This window comes from Pelophylax lessonae (genome assembly GCF_965119305.1).
Source record: "Pelophylax lessonae genome assembly, chromosome: 12".
Taxonomy (NCBI): domain Eukaryota; kingdom Metazoa; phylum Chordata; class Amphibia; order Anura; family Ranidae; genus Pelophylax; species Pelophylax lessonae.
Window position 1 is genome coordinate 179,953,574 of NC_138779.1, and position 27,730 is coordinate 179,981,303.

The 27,730-nt window shown below is 42.4% G+C and overlaps 1 protein-coding gene across 1 annotated transcript in view; it reads left to right on the forward strand.

Annotated features, from left to right (window-relative positions):
* The first annotated feature begins 10,372 nt into the window (after positions 1-10,372).
* Positions 10,373-27,730, forward strand: part of LOC309567777 (interferon regulatory factor 3-like) — a 63,860-nt gene continuing 46,502 nt past the window's right edge. The window contains exons 1-2 of the mRNA XM_082273226.1: positions 10,373-10,436; positions 15,593-15,767. Of these exons, the coding sequence (XP_082129352.1) occupies positions 15,609-15,767 (159 nt within the window). The 5' untranslated portion in view covers positions 10,373-10,436; positions 15,593-15,608. The remainder of the gene's footprint in view (positions 10,437-15,592; positions 15,768-27,730) is intronic.

Consider the following 27,730-nt stretch of genomic DNA (forward strand, 5'->3'; position numbering starts at 1 on the left):
AGAATGAGTCTACTTCAATTCATGATAAATAAATATATTAAAAATGAAAAATTGATAATGGCATTTCATTGTAATAGAATACAACATGATTTAAGATCAATTTAATTTAACAAATTAACAGGAAATGATGTCAAAGGAAGTAATGTCTTACCAACCAAAAACCAGGAAGTAGGAGACTGTGCTGGAAGAGCCAAACATTTTCAGTCTCTGCGGAGACCAAGTATTTCTGGTTTGGAACACACTACTCACCATTGACAATTTTTTCTTACCCGGCTGGTTCATCCATCTTGTCATCCTTTGTTCACCTGGTGGCCACAGGCGACATAGATGGTCCCTCTTTTCACCAGCACCGGGTCTCTTGTGGGCCTGTGGATTTGTTACACCTCCTGAATATAAGGGGCTCACCATACATGTTTTTATCTTTGCTCTCAATAAAGCAGGCATAGTAGTTTAGCACCTGCTTCGTGTTCAATATATGAATTCCTTTGGCCCTTCACAACAGTTTTGGGGCCTCACACGCAACTAATGGGTTTTCCCACAGACCAGATCTCATCTGGCTACCCATGCAATTTTAATTGACTTGCACCATATACCCACGACCACACTGTGTTACAATATAAACAAGCAAAAAATTGGGGGAGCAAACCCTGAACATGTATATCTAAAGCCGGTGCAGCTATGAACCAAGAGACATGTATATTAAAAAAGAATAGCGCACACATGCAAAAGTAATGACTATCAAATATGGAGACAATCCATAAATAAAAATGGGGATTTGGTCCCACCATATGGCCATATCGTGCTCAAGCCCACCATTATGTCAAAGTACCCCATTGTCAGTGGGTCCTACACTATCCATAAAAAAGGGTGAATCCAGCCTCTCTAACCCTTGGAGATAACACTCCTTGCTGGGAGAGATGTGCAACTGCACTACAAGCGACTCCTCCTATATCTACTTGATAGTGCAGTTGCACATCTCTCCCAGCAAGGAGTGTTATCTCCAAGGGTTAGAGAGGCTGGATTCATCCTTTTTTATGGATAGTGTAGGACCCACTGATAATGGGGTACTTTGACGTAGTGGTGGGCTTGAGCACGATATGGCCATATGGTGGGACCAAATCCCCATTTTTATTTATGGATTGTCTCCATATTTGATAGCCTTTTCTTTTGCTTGTGTGCGCTATTCTGTGTTACAATATGCTCCACACATTTGAGTGCACTGGAGGATCTCTTTTGTGAGAATTTAAGTGTGACTGGAAGGGCAATAGGAAGGTACAGTAAATATAGCAGGGAGGCAAATAGAAAAAAAAAATTAATATAAACAAGAAATATACTAGACTGAGACAAACTGCCAGCAAATATTACGTCAAATCCGTAAATAAAAACTAGACCTACACTGATTCTATCCTGATCCAAGGGTAGATTGCAGCCATAACACACCAAGGCTAACAGCTATAAGTGGCTGCCTTCCCATCAGATGTCTCAGAACCTGTTGGCAAGAACTCGCCTGCAGCTGAGATAATACTACTAGACATACAAACCAAATTACAAAAATATTGGGAAGGGGTGGTGAAATGCTGCCCAGTAGCATGATCCACCCACTTAAATGCCCTCTTACAACCTCTTCTCTTTCACTTCCAATGCATCCAAGGTCAGTCCGTCGGCCAGAATCCCTTTCTTTACTGCAGTCAGGAGGGCAGCAAGCAAAATTAGAGGGGCTTTTTTTGGATATACAGTATGCATGTGGCTTTGATCAGTTTAGTGGACATAATCTTATCCATTAGTTTTTAACCACTTTACCGCTGCTCACGTTGATACTACTGCGGCAAAGTGGCTCTTGTAGGTCTGATGATGTAGACCTACGTCGGCAGACCCTCCCCCTTCTAGGCGGCGTGCGCGCGCCGCCGGAGGCGCGCTCCCGCTGTATTCAGTCACAGCGGGAGTCGGGCCAGGGGAGGAGCAGCGGCGATCGCCGCTGCTCTTCCCCGATCGTCGGGGAATCGAGTGTGGAGATCCGCCCGCCTGTGTAAACACAAGCGGGCGGATCTCCGAAGTGACAGGCAGGGTCAGATTGCAGGGTTCAGCATAGCTGAACCCTGGATCTGTCCTTGTGTCACACAGTCACCTCCCCCCACACACGTCAGTAAGCACCAGGCATACATTAACCCCTCCCTCTCCAATAAAATTAACCCCTTCACTGCCAGTGTCATTTTTACAGTAACAGTGCATATTTATAGCACTGATTACTGCAGTAATGTCACTGGTACCCCCAAAAGTGTCAAAAATGTCAGTCAGGGGTCCGATCTGTCCGCCGCAATGTCGCAGTCCCCGCAAAAAAAAAAATCGCAGATCGCCGCCATTACTCGTTAAAAAAAAAAAACACCAAAAATGACAGAAATCTTTCCCTTAGTAAACGCAATAACTTTTGCGCAAACCAATCAAAATACGCTTATTGTGATTTTTTTTTTTTTTACCAAACATAGGTAGCAGAAAACAAATTGGCCAAAAATTTAAAAATATTTTGATTTTTACATTTTTTTGGGGGGGAATTTCATATAAAAAAATGTGAAAAATATTTTTTCAAAATTTACGCTCTTTTTTTGTTTATAGCGCAAAAAGTAAAAATCGCACAGGTGATTAAATACCACCAAAAGAAAGCTCTGTTTGTGGGAAAAAAAGGACGTAAATTTAGTTTGGGTACAGCGTTGCACGACCGCACAATTGTCAGTTAAAGTCGCACAGTGCCGAATCGCAAAAAGTGGCCTGGATGTAAGACAGCAAAATCCTCCGGTGGTAAAGTGGTTAAACCTTCATTCAATAGTTAGTTTGCAAATACATTGTATATGTTAACTGCAGTATCTTTGAATTCTAAAAGTGCTTTAAGATACAAGAAGATATCACCTGATCTAGTCATTTCGACTAAGATGTCTCATGCTATGAGGCAGGGAGAGAAAATCATACACATCAGAAATAGGAGAAAAAACAACTGAGTTTGGTTAATCATTACTGTTTCCGCTGTGATAAGAGGTCTTTGGAACTGTTATCTTTCCCTTCTCTTCTGCCTAAACAGGAACATTCATGTTACCTTAATGTAGCACCCTCGTAGTCAGGTGCTAGGTAGAGAGTATAGAGGAATATGATCCGAAGCAAACAGTGACGTGCCTCCATCCCTATTGGTTAATGCAAACAGAAAGCAGGTCGTAGGACTTTGAATGAGGCAGGTCACAAACTAAGATATACAAAATTAGATTATAAACATAATAATTTATTGTACATACAGTCATTGATACAAATGTTGACATCAGTAACAAATATGATGCAGACATGTATACAGAAAAGGCTGACACAAAAAATGCATATAGTAAAAACACTGTTATAATAGTAAGATATATTCAGTAAAAAAGTTAATGGTTGTCGCTAAATGTTGCATCAATGCATCTAAGTAGCTCTACGTGTTTCGTGGAACTCTGCCCACTCCTCAGGAGCTTAAAGCCAAAGGGTTACCTGTAAATGTATAATATGTAGGTTTGTACAAAATCTCAAAAAATAAATAAATAAATAGGAAAAAACAAATTAATGCCTCATCACTTACACATGTTGGCATCAAAAATATACCCAGCATCTGGTGGGAATGAAATGAATGTGCCAGGGAAGACGTCTGTTTCGGGGCTGTGGCAAGAATGAACCACCCAGTCCAAAGGGGGGGGGGAGACAGGAAGGCAGCTGGAGGGCAAACCAGGACATGAGGAACCATTCCGTGAGAAGTGAACATACATGTAGACAGGTGCTAATCTAAAAAAAGAAATGTGTATTGAAAAGTGAAAAGTGTATGCTAATAAGTAAAAAGTTAGGGATTAGTGTCTGATAATGTGTTCACCAAAGCCAATGGGAAATTCAAAGGTACTGAGGGAAAGCCGTGAAAGACACCAAACAGTGCTTAGTGACCAAAGGATGAAATGGAGGTAGAGACCATAGTGCATGGTGAAAAAAAAACAAACACAAAAACCAACAAAACACCAAAAAATATGACCAGAAAATGTGAACAAAGTGAAAAATATAGTGCGATGAGGGTGGTAAAGACCCCACAAAGATCTTACCAGTTGTGTAAAAAGTTTGCTGTAGGTGCTTCCAAAATTGTTTTGGCTCTGTCTGCCTATCAGAGGAGCAGCAGGCAAAATCTATATTGTTCTCTGCTTAACAGAGAGCAGGATCTGTGAGTTAGGTCTGCTTGGTGTGCCCAGTGTGTGATTCATCTGGTCTTAGGGGATGTCCCCAGCTGATCCAATGGGGAGGCACATAGGATGCTGGAGGAAATCTAACAATGTACCAATGACACGCAGGCTTTTGGTACTGCCCCAGGGATTGGCACAGGCAGTTGGTCTCAGTGCATTATGGGGCAGGGTATAAAAAGCCATGGGCACATGAGGTAGAGGTCTTTTGGCGGGAAGCAAAGTCCCAGAAGGAGGGTGGCGGCTGCCTCCTCTTCTGCTGTAGTTGGTGATGGTCACAGGCAGTCCAACTGGTGAGCCTTTGGAGTGAGGCTGAACCCAGAGGTCCAGGAGAGCTGACTGGAGGAGTTGGGGCAATGCAAAACTCTGGAAAAACAGTATTGCGAGTACAGAGGATCTTGCCCAGAGGTCTGCCCAGGAAGGGGACCACTCCGGAGTGTATTACATACATTTGCTCCATTTTTTCTCTTGGCCCCCTTTTTGTTTACTTTACATGAAAGTGTTATTTCCATCTTTATCCCTTTTTTACATTTTCCAAAGCTGACCCACGTGTGTAGTTTCTAAACAGGATATGAGCTTTATGCTCCGCGCGGGGTCACCGGATGTTCTAGCTGCTGGATGCAGCCTCTTCCGTGCCATGGACCGCACATCGCGTCCTTCCATGGCTTGTTCCGGAACGCTGTGTTGTCACTTCCGGCTAAGGGCTCCGAGAATGACGACTTAAGGTTCCAGGCGGAACGTCATTTCTTGTCTGGAATCCGGACAGAGCAGTTGCTGTTTACACCGCTCTTGTCCGAGCGCCACCTCATTATTATTATTATATCTCTGGGGGCTAATACATATTGCTCATGTATACATTTAAATTATGGACCTAATTATTGATATTGGTAATATGTATAAGTGGTTCCTGTTTGTTTCTAACCCCTGACCTCCGCCCGCTTCCAGTGTAGTACCTATTCATATGGCGGGATATGCTGTGTGGTCACACCCCCTTATGATGTCAGTTATGACTAAACATGTTGGGAGGAGCCTAACCACATGACGCTGGTGTTTCATGCTACAGGAGGTCTGCCATATTTTTGGCTGGAAGCAAACCTACACCACATCTTTATCATGTCTATGTCTGTTGTATTGGAGATATTGTGAGTATCCTATGTGCAGGCTTTTTTTGGTTTAAATAAATACTTTTAAAAGATATCTGCGCAATGATTGCTCTATTGTTTCCCTATGTATGCACCCTGGAGTTTATGCCCATACGGATTGTGTGATCGGATCCAATACGCTCAAGCGATTGATTTATGCTCTTTTCTGATCAGATCCAAAGGTCCAAGTGATTGACACGATACATGCTGTTGATCCTGTGTCATTTGCATGTTTTAGCTCTCCTGGTGGTGGACTTATCACTCCTTTCCTTCACAGTGTTCATATATATATATATATATATATATATATATATCACTGGAGGACTATTGGAATTTATATTTTGAGCACTGCTATTTTATTTGATAGGACATTAGGACAATAGGACATTGTGTCAGCAGCTCAAGATTCTTTCATTGGACTTATATTCATCATTATTATATGTCTTAGCAATTTTTTAATTTTTATTTGATATTGAGAGTAGTGATGGGCTTAACGTTTGAGTCGAACATGGGTTCAACTCGAACATCGGGTGTTCGCCAAACACACGAACAAATGGGGCACTCGGCGGAAAGTTCGCCTTAAGTGCTTGTGATTGGCCAAAGCATGCACCTGACCTGTATTCTTCGGCCAATCACAGTACAATGTCCTGTCTGAGCCATGATTGGCCAAAGGCAGTCCACGCCCCACACTATATAAGGCTGCTTATACGGCAGCTGTGTGTAGTGTGTTAGGAGTGGGGATTAGGAAGGGTAGTTAGTGGATTGTGCTTTGATCTTTAATGCAGTCAGTGCAGTGTAGTGTAGGGCTGATTCATCTTGTGTAACACAGTGTAGTGCAGTCAGTCTAGTGTAGTGCTGTGCTGATTCTTGTGTAACATAGTAAAGTGCAGTCAGTAGTGATGGGCTTAACGTTTGAGTCGAACGTGGGTTCGACTCGAACATCGGGTGTCCGTGTGTTCGCCGAACACACAAACAAATGAGGCGCTCGGTGGGAAGTTCGCAATAAGTGCTTGTGATTGGCCAAAGCATGCACCTGACCTATATGCTTCGGCCAATCACAGTACAATGTTCTGTCAGAGCCATGAATGGCCAAACACTATATAAGGCTGCTTACACGGCAGCTATGTGTAGTGTGTTAGGAGTGGGGATTAGGCAGGGTAGTTAGTGGATTGTGATTTGATGTTTATTGCAGTCAGTGCAGTGTAGTGTAGGGCTGATTCATCTTGTGTGACACAGTATAGTGTAGTGCTGTGCTGATTCATCTTGTGTAACGCAGTGTACTGCAGTCAGTTTAGTGTAGCATTGTGCTGATTCTTCTGTAACATATTAAAGTGCAGTAAGTGTAGTGCTTTGCTGTCATTCATGCGTAACACAGTGTAGGGGGGCCACTGAAGTGTTGGTGTATACAACATGTCTGTGTCACCCCACTGATCCCATTTTTATTTTTTCATTGATATATATTTTTTTCTTTTCAATTATTATTTTCTTTTTTTGCAGCATCAAGTTCTGTTGCTGCAATATTAGCACTCCCCCTTCTGTGCCGCAGGTCCTATTACTTTTTTTTATTAGCAGTAAGCCACCAGGGATCTGGAAGCATCAATTGGTAAGAGAGATCGTGCATTAGAGGGTTCCAGTGTGAACAACTTTTAAAGGGGACAGCTTGTCACTGCATGGATGATTAGGGATGGTTACTAAAAGTAGTCTATTTATGTTGTTGGCTGGCAAGGATACTATTTGGCCCAGCTCCGGTGTATAAGCAGGAGGGGGAGGGATTTGTTTAAGCATAAATGTACTTACATTTTTACTTAAAATAAGTATAAATTTTTGCCTGGAGAAGGATGGAACCGCTCTGAGAAAGGGAGTGTGCCTCCCAAAACGCGTCAGTCGTCCTACTACAGGGACATGTCCTTTCCACATTGTGGTGGACTCATTCTATGCGATTTTTGCTGTTCATGTTGGTGAGCATGTTTTTGGCATTTTAGTAAACATAATAAACATTTGAAAGGTGTCCAAGGGTAATGCACTAGGTGCTTGTGCCTCCTTTCTTTTCTACATTTATGGTCAGGGATGTTACATTTCCTTTGTGGCGCACTGGGTAACTCTGCTGGCAGCTGGGAAGCATGCAGGACAGGGTTCAGTGCTGGAGCTTGTTCCACCACCATGCCTTCAAAACATTGGTGCTGATTCTGCCACATCTGTCTGCTCCACCCCCTCCTCTTCTTCTGCCTCTATGGCCTCTTCTGCTGAATTTTCCTCTGAACCAGCAGTGCTCCCTAAGCATTCAAGGGGCTACGCAAGCAATCAGGCTAAAATATGTCATGCAGTGCTTCAGTTGGTCTATCTAGGGGACAGGAGCCACACCGGGGCAGAGATTCTGTCAGCTCTGCAGGGGCAGGCTCAGAGGTGGTTGACGTCATGGCAGCTTGAGCCACGAAAAGTTGTATGTGACAATGGCACCAACCTTCTCTCCGCCCTCCGACAGGAGACACTTGACATATGTTCCATGCTTGACACATGTCCTGAATTTGGTAGTGCAGCGTTTCTTGAAAAGGTACCCGGGCTTACAAGATCTACTGAGGCAGGCCAGAAAAGTTTGGCCATTTCCGGTGGTCCTACAATGCCAGGGCTCAGCTGGCAGACATTCAATGGGAATTCAACCTGCCCACAAACTGCCTCATTTGTGACATGCCCACCAGGTGGAACTCAACATTGCCAATGCTGCAGCAGCTGCACACACAGCAGGAAATCACAGGAGTAGATATGGTCGATGATCCCTGGGTTTGTCTATTTCATAAAACCGGTAACTCAAAAAAACATTACAAAAGTACTATAGTCCCAAATTTAATAAACGCAGCCAAGGGGACAATCCAAAAAAAAAAAATGGTTACAATCGGAAAGCCCTACAATCAGAGATTGGTGTAAAAGAGTCGATTTTATATATATATATATATATATATATATATATATATATATATATATATATATATATATATATATATATATATATAATATGGATCTCCTGGGAAGCAGAGAGGAAGATGGAGAGATTTACAAATAAATTGGTAAAATGGGTAGACTTTAAGACGACGAGTAAAATATGTAGAAATTTGAACAGATTAGGTAGGGTATGAGAAAAAATAAGGGAGATGAAGAAGGAAGGGAGGAGGGACAATAGACAAAAAGATGAGTAATGCAGAGTAGAAGGGGAAGAGTAAGGGAACCTGGGAGGGAGGTTGTCGGGGTAATTGTTTCAATAAGGAGCTGAAATGTATTTTTATTTAATGTATTAACCTGAACTTAATAAAATTCAAAATTTTGATACATTTTTTGATAGATAAGGATGTTGGTAAGCATGGATTGGGGAGGACACTTTGTCTAAAAAGGACTATGTTTAATGTGTTGTGTGATTATTTGCTCATCTGATATATGCATACAGCTTAATAAATTCTGGCGACACTCCTCCTGAAGAAGCTGTTTGGCGAAACATGTAGAGGAAACAACAGTCTAGTCTATATGAAAGGGACAATTAACATCCAAAAATCTTGCTGTATATGGAAGGTGGAAGATGAAATTGTAAATTATTGGAAAGTATATTTTTAATGTAATTTAATATGTGTGAAATAAAACGTCTTGTTTTTAAAGAAAAAATGTTTGTTGTGGCACCGTGAAAGTTCCATAATATTGTGGTTGGAGAAAAAAATACATTTAAAGGGGTCCAATAAAAGTATAGACTCTAGGAGTCATCCCAAGATTCAGCGAAATAAAATTATGTCCATGCCTATTAGCCTTGCAAATGGACAAAACTTGCCTTCCATGGACTTCAATGGGGTGCACCTTTGGCAGATTTTTGGCAATGTTCGGCCAACGTGCCCTGGAATGGACCCAAGTAGATTTGCCCATGACTAGTCCTAAAATCAGAGATGCTAAAAAATTTCTGGTGAGCTACTGGAGACAGAGATATACAGTGTATATATATATATATATATATATATATATATATATATATATATATATATAGATAGATAGATAGATAGATAGATAGATATACAGTACCTCACAAAAGTGAGTACACCCCTCCCATTTTTGTAAATATTTTATTTACAGGGCAGTATTCCAACATAAAGACCCCAAACACACCTCCAAGACGACCACTGCCTTGCTAAAGAAGCTGAGGGTAAATGTGATGGACTGGCCAAGCATGTCTCCAGACCTAAACCCTATTGAGCATCTGTGGGGCATCCTGTGAAGCTCTGGTGAACTCCATGCCCAAGAGGGTTAAGGCAGTGCTGGAAAATAATGGAGGCCACAGAAAATATTGACACTTTGGGCCCAATTTGGACATTTTCACTTAGGGGTGTACTCAGTTTTGTTGCCAGCAGTTTAGACATTAATGGCTGTGTGTTGAGTTATTTTGAGGGGACAGCAAATTTACACTGTTATACAAGCTGTACACTCACTACTTTACATTGTAGCAAAGTGTCATTTCTTCAGTGTTGTCACATGAAAAGATATAATAAAATATTTACAAAAATGTGAGAGTGTAATCATTTTTGTGAGATACTGTGTATATGTGTGTATATATATATATATTGTATATAAAATTGGCTCAAATGTTGGCCATGTCATGTTGAGTCGCATGAAATTTGAACCTAGGGTGTCCCTCTTGTCACCATCCAGCTTGACAATAGCCAATTGATAACTCGGCCTTTGTTTAAGGTCTATTTTAAACTGAATGGGTTGTATTACAAGGTGAGGGTTTACATACCATACATACTTTAAAAATGTGAAAAGAGAAAGGAATCCCCAGCTTTGAAAAGTGAGCTTGTTTCACCACCTAGGGCTGATATTTTGTATTACCAAGCTGCTGAAAAGTGGAACTACTTATTGTGGGGAGGAGCAAAGTCTGTTAGACAGCATGCAATATATAGGAAACTGAAACTGCTCGTTCTGCTATAAAAGCTTCTGCTGGCAGCCTTCCGATCATCCTAATATCTGCACACTGCAACCGATCGCATTCACCTTCAGGATTTCCAATAGAGATCTTACCTGGCATCCAACTCTTCAGGTATGAAGTGTGCACATCCCTTTAAATTTGTCATGTAAAAGCATAGTATGTAATAGTGGAATATGCCTTTCAAACGTGTAAGCAAAAAAAAAACACAAACACGAACAGAAGGCAAATAACACTCGTGAATGCACAGAAGGCAATAAAGATCTGAAAGGGACTCTAACCCTTCCACTACTTAAAACTAACAAGAAAAAAAAAATGGATGGAGTTCCACATCTTGGTCACAATTCAATGAAAGCATACAGCTGTATTAGCAATAGTTTTGGAATAGATCTATGAAAACATACAGCCTTTTTAATGAGTTTTATGTTTTTTGTTTTTTCATATATGAGATAAAGTGGAAGCAATGTATAAATATGCTGTAGTAGATGGATGGATTACATACATTAGATTGCATAGATGAATGGGTGGATAACATAGACTAGATTGGATGGATGGATGGATGGATGGATTGATGGATTAATGACAGATTAGATAAAATGGATACATTACATAGATTGGATTGAAATGATAGTTTAGATTGGATGAATGGATTAAATCGATTAGATTTGATGGATGGGTAGATAACATAGATTAGTTTGGAAGGATAGAGGAATTACAGATGGCGCTTTTCCACTGCATGGAACCGAACGGTTCGGCTCGCTTTTCTGCTTTTCCACTGCTGGTACCGCATGGTATGGTGTAGGAACGGTTCGGTACGGTTCGGTACGGTACGGCGGCGCTTTTCCACTGCATGGAACCGAAAGGCACGGCTCTCAAAAACAGTACCACCTCGATTGTGGTTCCAAGAGGTACCATACCCGGTACCATATCCCACAATCCTTTGCATGCAGTCACTACTAGCCACTGATTGGTCAGAGAATGCCACCCACCCCGTTGTTATCCCACCCACTTAACTTTAGTACTACTTTAGTGGAAAAGCAAACCATACCGTACCATACCGAACCGTTCCAACACCGTACCATGCGGTACCTGCAGTGGAAAATCAAACCGAGTCAAGCAGGGCTGAGTAGAGCCGAGCCGGTACTTGCAGTGGAAAAGTGCCAATAGATTTGATTGGATGGATGAGTGTTAGATGGATGGATTACATTGATTAGATTGGATTATTGGTTGGATTACATACAGGTGCATCTAAAAAAAATTTGAATATCATCAAAAAGATGATGTATTTCAGTAATAAATTCAAAAAGTGAAACGCCTACATATTATATAGATTAATTATGAACATTTCAATACATTTCATACAAAAAATATCCCAAGCTTTGAATATCTCACAGAGCACTGTTTAATTCAACATCGGAAAATGGAAAGAGCATGGCACAACTGCAATCCTACCAAGACATGGCCGTCCACCTAAACTGACAGGCTGGGCAAGAAGAGCATTATTCAGAGAAGCAGCCAAGAGGCCCATGGTAACTCTGGAGGAGCTGCAGAGATCCACAGCTCAGATGGGAGAATCTGTCCACAGGACAACTATTAGTCATGCATTCCACAAATCTGGCCTTTATAGAAGAGTGGCAAGAAGAAAGCCATTGTTGAAAGAAAGCCATAAGAAGTCCTGTTTGCAGTTTGCAAGAAGCCATGTGGGGGACACAAACATGTGGAAGAAGGTGCTCTGGTCAGATGAGACCAAAATTGAACTTTTTGGACTAAAAGCAAAATGCCATGTGTGGCGGAATACTAACACTGCACATCACTCTAAACACCATCCCCACTGTGAAACATGGTGGTATCATTATCATTTTGTGGGGATGCTTTTCTTCAGCAGGGACAGAGAAGCTGGTCAGAGTTGATGGGAAGATGGATGGAGCCAAATGCATGGCAATCTTAGAAGAAAACCTTTTAGAGTCTGCAAAAGACTTGAGACTGGGGCCGAGGATCACCTTCCAGAAGGAAAACGACCCTAAACATACAGCCAAAGCTACAATGGAATGGTTTAGATCCAAGCAAATTCATGGCCCAGTCAAAGTACAGACAAAATCCAATTGAGAATCTGTGGCAAGACTTGAAAATTGCTGTTCCCAGATGCTCTCCATCCAATCTGACAGAGCCTGAGCTATTTTGCAAAGAAGAATGGGCAAAAATGTCACTCTCTAGATGTGTAAAGCTGGTAGAGATATACCTTAAAAGACGTGCAGCTATAATTGCAGCAAAAGGTGGTTCTACAAAGTATTGACTCAGGGGTGCTGAATACAAATGCATGCCACACTTTTCACATATTTATTTGTAAAAATGTTTGAAATCCCTGACCTGTCTGGAGTGTTCCTTGGCCTTCATGATGCTGTTTGTTCACTAAAGCTCTCTAACAAACCTCTGAGGGCTTCAAAGAACAGCTGTATTTATACTGAGATAAAATTACACACAGGTGGACTCTACTTACTAATTAGGTGACTTCTGAAGGCAATTGGTTCCACTAGATTTTAATTAGGGGTATCAGAGTAAAGGGGGCTGAATACAAATGCACGCCACACTTTTCAGATATTTATTTGTACAAAAATTTGAAAACCATTTATCATTTTCCTTTCACTTCACAATTATGTGCTGCTTTGTGTTGGTCTATCACATAAAATCCCAATAAAATCCCATTTATGTTTTTGGTTGTAACATGACAAAATGTGGAAAATTTCAAGGGGTGTGAATACTTTTTCAAGGCAGTGTATCTTTTAAAGAGAGACGACCACATTAAAAAAATGCCAGTTTGCAAAATACTGAGTTAGGATAGAGTTAGGAAATGTAAGTATTACAAATGTAAGTATTATTCGTGTATTTTATATAGCTTAGAGTTTGTTTTAATTGTTTTAAGACAGCAGTGTCTCTTGTAGGCACTCTTTTATCATCCAAGCATGGATATAAAAGACCAATCCACTCTGGTCCCATTGCTTAGTAATTTGGTGATCCTGGAATGTACCTGCTTGTGATGCTGGAATATCTACCACAGGCGCCTTGCTGCCCAAGTTATAAAACCTTATATAAAAAAAAAAACAGTACTAAGATGTTTTCAACAGCCACCCATCATATTGAAACCTGCCGAGGATGTTAGAATGTGAAGCAAGAGACAAAGAGAGAAGGTTACACAGTTCAGGGCTTCAGGAAGTACACTCCCACTAATGCTGTAAATAGCTGTGTGTGCTGGATTACACAGAACTCCTCACTGCAAAGGTTCAATGCTTGTTTTAAAAACTGTTTTATCTATACGATCTTCCACCCCAAGCTTGTAAGACTGGTCATAAGATGAGAGGATATTGAGGGACATTCAACAGTCAGAGAGCCCTGGTTGCTGGGAAAGAAAATGATCAGTTAAAACTTGGTCCATTGTCCCCTAGACCTAAATTCTTCAGGGAGGATTTTCACATTCCCTGTTTGGACTCTAAAGCAATCCTTTTTTCTTCTTAAATGACTTGGGGTGCCCCACCTCTGCAGTCATTTTAGCTGTTTTTTTTTTTTGGGGGGGGGGGGGGGGTATATCTTGTGGTTTTAATTTTTTTTTTTTTTTTACAGTAGCCCGCTCACGCAGGCCAAATTGACTTGTCATGCTCCATCATGACTCAGATAACCTCATCACATATCCCAGAAGGCTACAAGAACCCATTCACAAAGTGGAGCTGCACTTTAGGGATCGACCGAGGACGATATAGCGAGGGCCGATATTCACTTTTGCCGATATATCTGGATCAGCCCCGGAACTGGCCGATATTGCAGATATCCCAAATATTGCTCATGTAAGGGTATACTGATGTCACATAGCATAATTCCATTTACAAATGTTATTGAATATGCCACTCACATATGTACAAATTAAAGATATAAGCAATTCCACATTAGCAGATCTGCTGGCAGATCGGTATCTCTCACCCACTTGCTGCAAGTGATACCCAAATGATACTGCTCCATTCGGCATCCACTCAATACTGCTCTGTCTCTCACCTGCTCCATCTCCCACCCACCCGATACTGATCCGTCTCTAACCCACTTGCCCTAAGTGACACATATATGATGACGATCTCGGAGGTCACGTCGGGAGTGACCATGCACATGACCTCCGAGATCGTATGCCGGACGGAGCGGTATCACCAGGGTGTCACTTACCGCAAGTGGGTAAGAGACGGATCAGTATTGGGTGGGAGATGGAGCAGGTGAGAGACAGACCAGTATTGAGTGGATGCCAAACGGAGCAGTATCACCCGGGTATCACTTGCGGCAAGTGGGTGAGAAATACCAATCTGCCAGCAGATCTGCTAATGTGGAATTGCTTATATCTTTAATTTGTACATATGTGAATGGCATATTCAATAACCTTTGTAAATGGAATTATGCTATGTGACATCATTTTACCCTTACATGAGCATCACCACATAATGGTTGGAGGAGGAGAAGATTAGTCTCGGACCCTGACATAGAATGTACAAAAAATCGTCCGATACCGATATGCGATGGCCAAAATATCAGTATCGGCAACGAAAAACTGATATTGGTCGATCCTTCATGCACGTCCCAGGGGGCGGGGCTGCCTAATTTCAGAAGAGTTATCCTAAGGAAAAGGACCAAGATGGCGGTAAGGGACAGAGGCTCTGACACCCCAACAGTGGATTGCTGCAGGACAAAGCTGGTTTGACTGGGCAGGTAAGTATGTTTTCTAAATAGAACCCAGCATTACAGGAAAACAGAGATGAAAATGAGGGAAGGAACATGGTAGTTAAGTTCCACTTTAATGGATAAAGTTACTAACTCACTGATTTATTGCCTGGAATTTTGTTTTAAAGAATATATAGTATGGTTCACATAAACTTTGCACTTTCATCTCTCTTCTGTTAAATAGAGAGAAATATCTGTTAATTCATTGCTAATTTCCTTCTAACAGCTCGAAGAAACATGAGCATGAACTTCTGCTAATAAACAGAAAGAAGTAGTCACGCTGAGTTTCCTGATATCAATGGTCTGGTCCATAGACATCTGCAACCCCTGTAGCCCTAATTTAATTTGTCTGGTCCATAGACATCTGCACCCCCTGTAGCCCCAATATCAATGGTATGGTCCATAGACCTCTGCACCCCCTGTAGCTAAGCACAAATATCTTGAGACTACCCATTATTGAAATTCCATTTTACAAATGAAACTATTGTATGTCTCCTGATATCATGCCCTTGTAATTTCAGCCATTTGCATTGCAGAATGGCATCCAACAAGCCCCTCATCATCCCCTGGCTGATTGGTAAGATCAATAGCAATATGTACCCCGGAGTGGAATGGGTCAACAATGAAAAGACTCAATTCAGAATTCCATGGAAGCATGGCAAGACGCAGTCTGAGGATGACACCAAAATTTTTGAGGTATTCATTTATGTTTTGTATAATTTCTATTGTGTAATATTACATTTTGTACCAGTTGGATTTTGGACAAATACGGATGGATTTGTTATCATAAGGGCCTTCTGTTTCCTGGCAATCCGCTTTACAACCCAGGGGTGGACAAATCAATATGGAATTCAGGGGCAAGCAAGACTTTTTAGGGGCCAGCTCCATTAACTAGAGAAACCAAAAAAGTTTAGCGCTAGCAGTAATTTTTAATGAGCGTTGGCTGCTTGGCTCCTGGGATTTGTCCGGCCTTGACACAACCAAATAGGTTGCTCATGAATACATTGTCCTGAGATGTACCCTTTTCCAAGGCACACAACAAGTATATACATAACAGATTACATTGTTTTCTATAGTAGCTGTTTTTACCAGTACAGTGCATTGGTAAAAAGCCCAGCATTTAACATTCAGTTTCATCAACTCTGCACAAGGTAAACCATTTGAAGTTTATTGGCAATCTGCAATAACACAACTCACACTAATGCATGCATGTTCAATAGCATCTGATAAGAATAAGCCCTAAGGTCCCCACACATGTGGGAAAGCAGAAAATTAGGCAAGAATCTCATATTTGTGGGTGGTAACTGCTGGTCAACCACTCTCTGAGCCAGGGGCAGACTGGCAAATTTCAGTCCAGGAGGCAAGTACAAACCAGAGGCGCATGGTGCAGCGACTTGGCCCCCCCCCCCCCCCCCCACTCTTCCTCTTCCTGTCCTCCCCTTGACTCCCATTCCAGGCTGAAGCCCTGCTCCAGGTACTCTCTACTCACTGGCTGAGGGCTCCGGCCAGGGGGGGGTCGGGAGAGCTGGGATAGCTCAGTTGGGGCTGGCAGGGGAAGGAGAGTCTCCAGAGGGGCATGGAACCGGCCTCCGCTCAGACATAGTTTACACCATCCATGCTGAGGGAGGGGAGGCTTGCTGTCTGTCCTTGTCTTCAACCCGCACTCAGTAGGTCAGTGAGAGGGACTTTTTACTTCTCTTCACCAGGAATCATTTAGGCATGTCTGTGGCAGAAGCGGTGCAGCCTTTTTACGGGACATCAGAGTGGCCCAGGGGGCAGTTGCCCCCCTGGCCCAGTCCTCCCCTGCTCTGAGCACAATCAGTAGGACAGGTTCAAATATCTCTTTATTGCATTTGCCCTGACACCAATGAGCTCAGGAGAGCACTGCTGGTGGACCCAGGAGATCAAAACTGGTTCTAGTGATCAGAGGCATCCTCAGTCGCACATGCACCAGGAAAATTTACTACCATCTTAGCTGTTTTGGCTTTTCTTTTTTTTTTTTTTTTTTTTTGCGACAGGGTGTTTTAAGGGGTGCATACTTTCAGGTGGGGTAGCAGAATTAACTTAGCAATCCCCTTTTACTCATCATTCGGGGACCCAATACGTATATGTACAGGAATTGCTGGATAGCATCATCCATGGATTTAACCCTCCTCTTATGTTAGGGTCAGAACCGACCCGTTTTCAGGTTTTGAATGTCTAAAAGTATCACATAAATTTGTTTATTACATCAAGATTTTTTTACTTTGTCAGGAACCTCTATTTAAACAATGTAATAGAAAAAGAATCCTTTTCACTAAATTATAAAATACTGTGGTGAAAATTAAGACGTTCATGGTGTTAGGGTCAATTCTGACCCAGTTATAATATAGGATTTTAGGACACTAATAAGTGCCAAAACTGAAATCATAAACACTCTCTCTGCTTAGTAACACTGACAGCCAATCCCCTCTCAACCCTGTGAGCTGTAGTTAGGGAGGGGCCTATCTATTTTCCTGCTTGTCTGCTTCTCTAAATAAAGTAAAGAAACATAGGACAAATACATTTCAGAGTTGCGGACTTTATTTTACCATTTTTTAAATTTGAAAATGAGAGGTATGCTATCAAAAGAAAGGTCTAAGGGGTCACACCAAAAATATTAAAACCAATCTTTACAAGGATAAAGAAGCCTAACAAGGTAACCAAGAGGTAAGAAACAAATTGGATGATAAATAATTGTTCAGAGGGTATTTTATGGCTGATTTAAGACACCGGTCAAAACCGACCCGTTAACATCATGGATAGTAACAGAAAGCTAACATAAAGGCCCGTACACACGTGCAGATTGTCGGCCGAAAAGATTCGGCCGACGACCGATCGGCCGATTTTCGGCTTGTTAGTATGATGCTTCCGACAGCCGACAGCGCACTTTCGGCCGAACAGAATCTGTCGTGCAAGCATTAAAATTTTTGTATGCCGACACCAGAACGGCCGATTGTTCGCCAGTCAGTACAGAATTCGGCTGACAGACAGCAGATTTGCAAGACTGGGCATGCTCAGAAAAGTAAAAACACAGGGAAAGTTAACCATCACATGACATCACTTTTGCAGTCGGCGGACAAAATTCATGTGCAGTCTTTTGCACTTTTCAGCGGACACGACATCCCAAGGGACAAAAGACGGCTGATCGGTCGGCCGACGATCGGTACGTGTGTACGGGGCTTACGAGGAGGGTTAAAGCTTATGTTCTCCTCCTCTTCCCTCCTCTGCCACATTTGGTACATTGCATGCACTAAAGTAAAAAATGTTTCTCTACGTTTTCCCCCACGTTCCTAAACACTTATCTCACCCATCTCATCGCTCCAGTGCTGTCCTGCCTGCAGCACTTCTCCTCCAGGACAGCTTACTAACCAGAGTGGACTGACGGAGGGCTAACGTGTACATATGTACAAAGGAATCCGTTCATATTTTTTCAAACTATAGTCCAGCCCCCAACAGTGTCTGAGGGACAGTGAACTGGCCCCCTGTTTAAAAAGTTCTGTTTAAAAAGTTTGAGGACCCCTGTACTAGACATTACAGGTGTCCTAGTGAAACAGACATAATATACATATACATGTGTTGATGTTTATTAGTTGCATATATACAATTTTACAAACACGCTTGATTTGGTGCACCAAATGACACGTAGAGTATAGGACGTCTGATTTTAATATTGAATAAATCTTGTATTTTTAAGAATATTGTTACCAACTTTATTTGGCACAACTCATCAAAGTCCCATGGGCAATTAATTTCCTGTAAGCTTTACATCAATAGTTTGTAAAATTATGCAGAGGATGATAAGGGACCATATTCAAGAAATTGCTAAAGAAAATAGTATAATTAGTGGTAACCAGCATGGGTTTATGAAAGATCTTCTTGCCAGACCAACCTGATTACATTCTATGAGGAAGTGCCTGTGGATTTAATCTATCTAGATTTTGCCAAAGCATTTGACTTGGTACCACATAAATGCCTAATTTACAAAGTGAGGTCTGCTGGCATGGACCTTATGCTATGTATCTGGATAGAAAATTGATTACAGGGGGGCATCCAAAGGGTGGTGATAAATAGCATAGTTTCTAAATGGTCTGGAGTTGTTAGCGGTGTGCCCCAGGGCTCTGTCCTGGGACCAATTCTGTTTAACTTCTTCATAACCTATAAAGAAGTTGGCATAAATAGTTCAATCTCAGTATTTGCTGATCACACAAAGCTAAGCAGGGCAATAACTTCACAACAGGATATTGAAACTTTACAAAAAGACCTCAATAAAATAGAGGAGTGTGCAACTAAATGGCAAATGAGGTTCAGTTTAGGCAAATGTAAAGTGAAGCACTTGGGGGCTAAAAGTATGAATGCAGGCTACACGCTTGGCGGAGAGCCCCTGGGGGAATCAAGGATGGAAAAGGATCTGGGGGTCCTAGTAGATGACAGACTCAGTAATAGCATGCAATGCCGCACTGCAGCAAGCATGGCCAGTTAACTTTTAGTATGCATTAACCATTTCCCGCCCGCCCTATAGGCGATTGACGGCGGGAAAGTGGTTGCATTATCCTGACCGGGGGGCGCGCAGAGTGGCGATCGGTGATGCGGCGTGTCACTCTGACACACCGCATCTCCGATCTCAGTAAAGAGCCTACTAATGTAGGCTCTTTACCATGTGACCAGCTGTGTCCAATCACAGCTGGTCACATGGTAAAGGGATGCCCACCATGGCCACCAGGGATGGCAATCAGGGCTCAGGGAGCCAACCAGTGCCCTCCCCTTCAGTACTGCCCACCAGTGCCCTTCCCATCAGTGCTGCCCACCAGTGCCCATCATTGCCATCTATCAGTGCCGCCTATCAGTGCCCATTATTGCCCACAAGTGCCGCCTATCAGTGCCCATTAGTGCCCATCAGTGCCGCCGATCAGTACCCATCAGTGCCGCCTATCAGTGCCCATCAGTGCTGCCTATCAGTGCCCATCAGTGCCACCTATCAGTGCCCATCAATGCCGCCTATCAGTGCCCAGCAGTTCCACCTATCAGTGCCCACCAATGCTGCATATCAGTGCCACATATCAGTGCCCATCAGTGCTGCCTATCAGTGCCGCATATTAGTGCCACCCCATCAGTGCCTCCTCATCATCAGTGCAGCCTCATCAGTGCTCATCAGTGCAGGAAAAAACGTATCGATTTATAAAATTGTATAACATAAACAAAAAAACGTTTGTTTTTTTTTCAAACTTTTCGGTCTTTTTTTTATTTGTTTAGCAAAAAAGAAAAAAACTTGCGGTGATCAAATACCACCAAAAGAAAGCTCTATTTGTGGGGAAAAAATTACAAATTTGGTTTAGGTACAGTGTTGCATGACCGCGCAATTGTCATTCAAAATGCAACAGCGCTAAAAGCTGAAAATTGGCCTGGGCAGGAAGGAGGTGAAAGTGCCCTGTATTGAAGTGGTTAAAAAGGGTCATTAATCAAGAGCTAAATCTATAATTCTACCACTTTACAAAACTCTGGTTTAGCCACATCTGGAGTATGCTGTCCAGTTCTGGTCACCAGTCCTCGGGAAGGATGTGCTGGAACTGAAAAGAGTCCAGAGAAAGGCAACTAAACTAATAAGGAGACTGGAAGACCTCAGTGATGAGAAAAGGCTACACACATTAGTCTTCTTTTCCCTGAAGAAGAGAAGCTTAAGAGGAGATAATATTGTCATAGATAAATATCTAAATGATGATTCTAACATAGGGAGAAAACTGTTCAGTCTCAGGTTGCACAAGAGGGCACGTGGTCACTCAATAAAGTTGGAGGAGAAGCCCTTTAACCTTTAATGAATAAGGGATTCTTTACTGTTAGAATGGTAAAGATGTCAAACTCCCTTCCACAATTGGTGGTGTCACCAGGAAGTGTCGACAGTTTCAAAAAAACTTTTAGATAGGCATCTTAGCATACCCATATATAGGGATATGGGAAGTGTTAGAGACATAAATGCATACACACACCCCTGTCAGTAAAAATCCTTTGAGCAGGCGGGGGGGGGGGGGGGGGCAGGGCTTACCAGCCAGCGATACCTGCAAGAATCCTGTGGAAGAAGTGAAGATTGAGGTCAGTTGATTTGTAGGTAAACCACAGTGCATCCATGTGAAAGCAGTCTTAGGCCCCTTTCACACGATCGGTCCGATCAGGGCCGCCTGTCTGTTTTTTAAGATGAACCCAATCTGACCCTCCATTCACCTCTATAGAGCGGCAGATGTAAACAAGCTTATGTCTGTTTACACCCGCCTATCTCCAATCCGATCCACTTAAAAAACAGAAGGAGATCCGTCCCCTTCTGTCTGGGCAGATCAGATGGCCCATAGAGTAGAGCGGGCTGTGTCCCTGTCTGCTCTGCTGAGTGGACATGGACCTATCATCTGCCCACTCCACTCATTGTGTCCCATGACTGGTTACCAAGTCGCTAAAGTGGCCCTCACTCCTCCTGGATGGAGAGGTGCGCTTTAGGAGCCTTCCCCCTTAGTTTCATCATGGTGTGTGGCAGAGGGAAGGAGTCACATGGAGATGGAGAGGTCCGCTCTATTATAGCGCATCAGGAGACCTGTGGGGAAATCATAAAGATCTCCAATGAGGTTGATAAAAGTGTTAAGACCGCCTCCTCTGTCGCGGCTGGCATTAACACTTTCATCACTGTAGTTGGCAGGTCTCACTATTCTTCCCTACCTCCTCTGCGCTGAGAGCATGGCATCAATACTAGGCTTTATTACTGTGTAAACTAGCAACAATACTAGGCTTTATTACTGCATAAACTGGCACCAATGCTAGGGGATATTACTGGATAAACTGCCACCAATACTAGGGGTTAATACTGCATAAACGGGCACCAATACTAGGATTTTTACTGCATAAACTGGCACAAATATTAGGCTTTATTACTGTGTAAACTGGCACCAATACTAGGGGCTATTACTGCGTAAACTGGCACCAATACTAGGGGTTTTTACTGCGTAAACTGGCACCAATACTAGGGATAATTACTGCCTAAACTGGCACCATACTAGGTTTTTTTACTGCATAAACTGGCACCAATACTAGGCTTTATTACTGCGTAAACTGGCACCAATACTAGGCTTTATTACTGTGTAAACTGGCACCAACACTAGGGGTTATTACTGCATAAACTGGCAGCAATACTAGGGGCTTTTACTGCATAAACTGGCACAAATACTAGGCTTTTTTACTGCGTAAACTGGCACCAATACTAGGGGCTATTACTGCATAAACTGGCACCAATACTAGGCTTTATTACTGCACAAACTGGCACCAATAATAGGCTTTATTACTGTGTAAACTGGCACCAAGAATAGGGGTTATTACTGCGTAAACTGGCACCAATACTAGGGGCTATTACTGCATAAACTGGCACCAATACTAGGCTTTATTACTGTGTAAACTGGCACCAACACTAGGGGTTATTACTGCGTAAACTGGCACCAGTACTAGGAGTAATTACTGCCTAAACTGGCACCATACTAGGCTTTATTACTGTGTAAACTGGCACCATACTAGGCTTTATTACTGTGTAAACTGGCACCAATATTAGGCTTTATTACTGCGTAAACTGGCACCAATACTAGGCTTTATAACTGTGTAAACTGGCACCAATACTAGGGGTTATTACTGCATAAACTGGCACCAATACTAGGGGTTATTACTGCTTAAACTGGCACCAATACTAGGGGTTATTACTGCGTAAACTGGCACCTATACTAGGGGTTATTACTGCATAAACTGGCACCAATACTAGGGGTTATAACTGCGTAAACTGGCACCTATACTAGGGGCTATTACTGCATAAACTGGCAATAATACTAGGGGCTATTACTGCATAAACTGGCACCAATACTAGGGGTTAATACTGCATAAACAGGCACCAATACTAGGAGCTTTTTTACTGCATAAACTGGCACAAATACTAGGCTTTATTACTGCATAAACTGGCACCAATACTATAGGCTATTACTGCGTAAACTGGCACCAATACTAGGGGTTTTTACTGCATAAACTGGCACCCTACTAGGCTTTATTACTGCATAAACTGGCACCAATACTAGGCTTTATTACTGCATAAACTGGCACTAATACTAGGCTTAATTACTGTGTAAACTGGCACCAATTCGAGGGGTTATTATTGCTTAAACTGGCACCAATACTAGGGGTCATTACTGCATAAACTGGCACCTATACTAGGGGGTATTACTGTGTAAACTGGCAATAATACTAGGGGCTATTACTGCGTAAACTGGCACCAATACTAGGGGTTAATACTGCATAAACAGGCACCAATACTAGGGGCTTTTACTGCATAAACTTGCACCAACACTAGGCTTTATAACTGCGTAAACTGGCACCAATACTAGGGGTTATTACTGTGTAAACTGGCACCAATACTAGGGGTTATTATTGCGTAAACTGGCACCAATACTAGGGGTTATTACTGCGTAAACTGGCGCCAATACTAGGGGTTATAGAAGCAGCTAAGTTCCAAAATCAGAAGATAAGAGGGGGTATCCATTCCTAGACAGGTAATAAAAATCCACAATAGGACCAAAGGGAGAATTGGGACTATACGATACCCAGAAGAAATAAATTAAAAGGAAAAACAAATAGAAAAATAATATCAATATATATAAAAAATTACAAATTTTATTTAAACATAGTTTGAGACACCTCAAATTAGGAACCACTGATTGGTAAACATTTTAAAAACAATAGGATCACAAAATGTACCAAAATGGCACAAATACGCAGGGTGAACCCTAATTCTGAAATGAGTGGACACTAACATACGTGTATATTACTGCGTAAACTGGCACCAGTACTAGAGCTTATTACTGCATAAGCTGGCACCAGTACTAGGAGCTATGACTGCATAAATTGGCACCAATACTAGAGCTTATTACTGCATAAGCTGGCACCAATACTGGGGGTTGTTACTGCGTAAACTGTTTGCTGAAATTGCTTTAAACTATAAAGAAAATCTTTTAAGAGTTTTCCTCTTTCTCAGATCTGAAGCAATACCTGATGAAGAAAGGAAAACTCTTGATTTTAAGTGTTAGGTTAGTAAAATAAAAAGGTATCATTGCATGCTGCATTACTCTCATATTTTGTAACCTTATCTATATATATATATATATATATATATATATATATATATATATATATATATTTATTTTGTTTTTTTTCAGTGGTATGATTTAGTGGTAAAAAATTATGAGTTCCCACCCCCCCTCCCAGTGTGGTAACTTATGTGCCCCCCCCCCCCCTATATATTGTTCCTAGAGTCGCCACTGGAGCCAATTGAAAACTTGTCAGTCAAACAGTAACTGCATTTACGTTATCATCGGATCACTGTTTCATTATTCAGACATTGTCTCAACACAATAGCCAGCAGGGGAGATTCCTACCCCCAGGCTGTTTTGTTCCTCTCCTCCCTTGCTGATAGAATGGAAGCTTGTGACTCTGCCCTTCCATTGTACCAACTCACGTAGGCTCCTCACAGAAGCTCAATACGATTTTTGGCCCAATGGCTTACCTCACTTCTTACATTTTAGGTTTTGATAGTCAGTAGGCTGGGGGGACTGCACTATCAATATTGCTCTGTAGTTTAAATAAATTATGTTATATGGTTTTATGTTATATGGTTTACCATGAAAACCACCATCAATAAAAGACAAAATATGGTATTTCTTTGTATTTTGTATGAGGGTATTTCAACTGTGTATTTAAAAGTTTATTTGGGGTCTCCATTTAAGCTTCCATTTAAGAAGGCTTAGGGCTCATTTACACTTGCTTCAAAATGTTGGACTTTGGACACTTTTTTAGAGCACTCTGAATGCCAATGAAAGCACCTGTCATTAAAATGGTTACCTTACAGTCCTGTTCAAACTGTTTTCTTTGCTTTGCTTCAAAAAATAACCCCATGTTGCTTTCTCGGTGCTTCAAAGCATCTCCAAATCCTCCACAGAAGTCTATGCAGAGGCGTAACTAGAACCTTCAGGGCCCCGATGCAAGAAACCATGAAGGGCCCCCTAGACCCCTGGCCGGGGCCCTTCCCTTCAAGCCCGGGGCTCTTCCCACTAATCCTGGGGCTCTTTACTCTCATTGCATGGCCTTTTATTACGGTCCCGCAGCAGGATCCTTTCACAAGTTCTGCAGTGGGCCCCCTTCCTGCAATCTTGGGGCCTCCCCACAGTGGTGCAATGCCAGGGCCCGGTCGCAAGTGTGACCTTTGAGATCCTGGAAGTTCACACACTGGTTTGCTACCGGGCCCCCTGGAGCATGGGGCCCGGTAGCAATTGCAACCCCTGCAACCCCTGTAGTTACGCCCCTGAGTCTATGACAACAATTACCAAAAGCTCCTGCAGATTTTGAGGGGATTCAGAGTTAGCTTCTCTTTGTTTTAGAGATATTGCAGGTATGAGATATCCCAGGATGAGGTGAGAAACCAGCAAGCAAACCGGAAAGAAGTCCTCAGCACTCACTTCTGGTTCATGTGTACTGAATACAGTATATTCCTGAAGTGCAGGGCCGGCCCTACCATGGGTCCCTCTGGGTCCATTGCACCCAGGCAGCACTTGGAGAGGGGCAGCAAATTGACTCCTAAGATTTTTTTTTCCAGTAGTTTTGTGTGTCATTAGTTTGCAGTGCATTACGGGCGGCATTTCCCATCTCATACTGCCCCCTGTAGTGCAAACTGATGAGTATGAGGCAGAGCGTCCCTTCTGGGGAACGTCCCTTACATGATCATGGTGTGCGCAATGACGTCAGACATCAGCGCACTTCATCTCACGCAGGGCAGGCTGGTTTTTCTAGGACGGTGGGTGCAGCAGACACAGAGTGACAGGAGGACTGAGGACAGACAGTGGGTGTTTGGTGGACCGGTCCGGGGTTGAGTTATGGAAGAAAATAACAGTTTATATAATATTTTCTAAATTTTATAATAAATAATGGATGGGGGGGTGTCTTTTGGTGGGCGTAATTTTTTTCTTTTGGGGGGGGGGCAGCATTTCATTCTTGGACCCAGGCAGCACAAAGTCTTGGGCCAGCCCTGCTGAAGTGTCTGTTGCAGACGTCATATCTGGTGTGCAGTGTGGAGCAGCAGGAATGTGAGCGGGGTTCGGACCGTGCTAACCAGCTAACAGACATCACGCATGGTGTGCAACATATGAACTCTATATCTGATGGTGTGGGGGAACGGAGACAGGACTGAACATCAGAGGATCAGCAGAGCTTGGGGACCAAAGCAGAAGAAATAAATGTCACACATGGTGCATAGCGTGGGAGCAATAAAATGGGAGGGGAGCAGGGATCAGAGAGAGAGGAGCATCAGCAAACCAGAGTATCAGCAGAGCTTGGAGCTACTACTGAGTGGGGAATCCGCAGAGCTGGGGATTACTACTGAACAGGGGATCAGCAGAGCTTAGGGTTACTACTGAGCAGGGAATGAGCAAAGCTAGGGATACTACTGAGTGGGGCATCATTAGAGCTGGGGGTACTAGCAGGGAAAGGAAAAGTTCTGGATGGCCACACTCCAATACGAACACCTTTATTGATATGATAAGTCCATACAGCATAAAAGCCAGGAGACACTAACAGCAAACAGCTAACGCATTTCACACCCTTCAATGGTGCTTCTACTGAGCTGGAGACCTGCTGAAAGAAGGTACTAAAAAGCTGGGGATCTGCTGAACGGGGCACTAATAAGCTGGGGACCTGCCATACAAGGGTAGTCATGGGCGGGGAAACTTCTGAACAGGGGTACTAATGAGCTGGGGATCTGCTGAGTAGGGGTACTACTGAGCTGGGGTTCTACTGGACCCCTTTAAAACAAATAGAAAATAAAAACACACAGGGCATTGGCCAAGGTTCGAAAAAGCATCACAAAGCATCAAAAACACATCAAAAAAGCATGTTCTAGCGGTAGACACTTTAACATGTTAACCACTTCTGGAGCAGAAGATTTTCCCCCTTAATGACCAGGCCATTTTTTGAGATTCGGCACTGCGTTACTTTAACGGACAATTGCACGGTGGTGCAACGCTGTACCTAAATAAAATTGATTTCCTTTTTTTCCCCACAAACAGAGCTCTCTTTTGGTGGTATTTGATCACCTGTGCGATTTTTATTTTTTGCACTATGAACAAGAATAGAGCGACAATTCAAAAAAAAAAAAAACAATATTTTTCACATTCTGCTATATCACATTCCCAAAAAAAAAATTAAAAAATCTAAATTTTTTAACATTTTAGGCCAATTTGTTGTCTGCTACATATTTTTGGTTAAAAAAAATCGCAATAAGCGTATTTTGATTGGTTTGCTCAAAAGTTATTGCATCTACAAACTACAGGAAAGATTTATGTAATTTATATATATATTTTTTTTTTACCAGTAATGGCAGCAATCTGCGATTTTGATTGCGACATTGCTGCGGACAGATCCGACCCCTAACTGACATTTTTGACACTTTTGGGGAGACCAGTGACATTACTACAGTAATCAGTGCTAAAAATATGCACTGTTACTGTAATAATAACACTGGCAAGGACATGGCCGCTGATAGGGGGGGACCACTGGTCCTCCTGTAGGGGGCCCGGGCACACAGG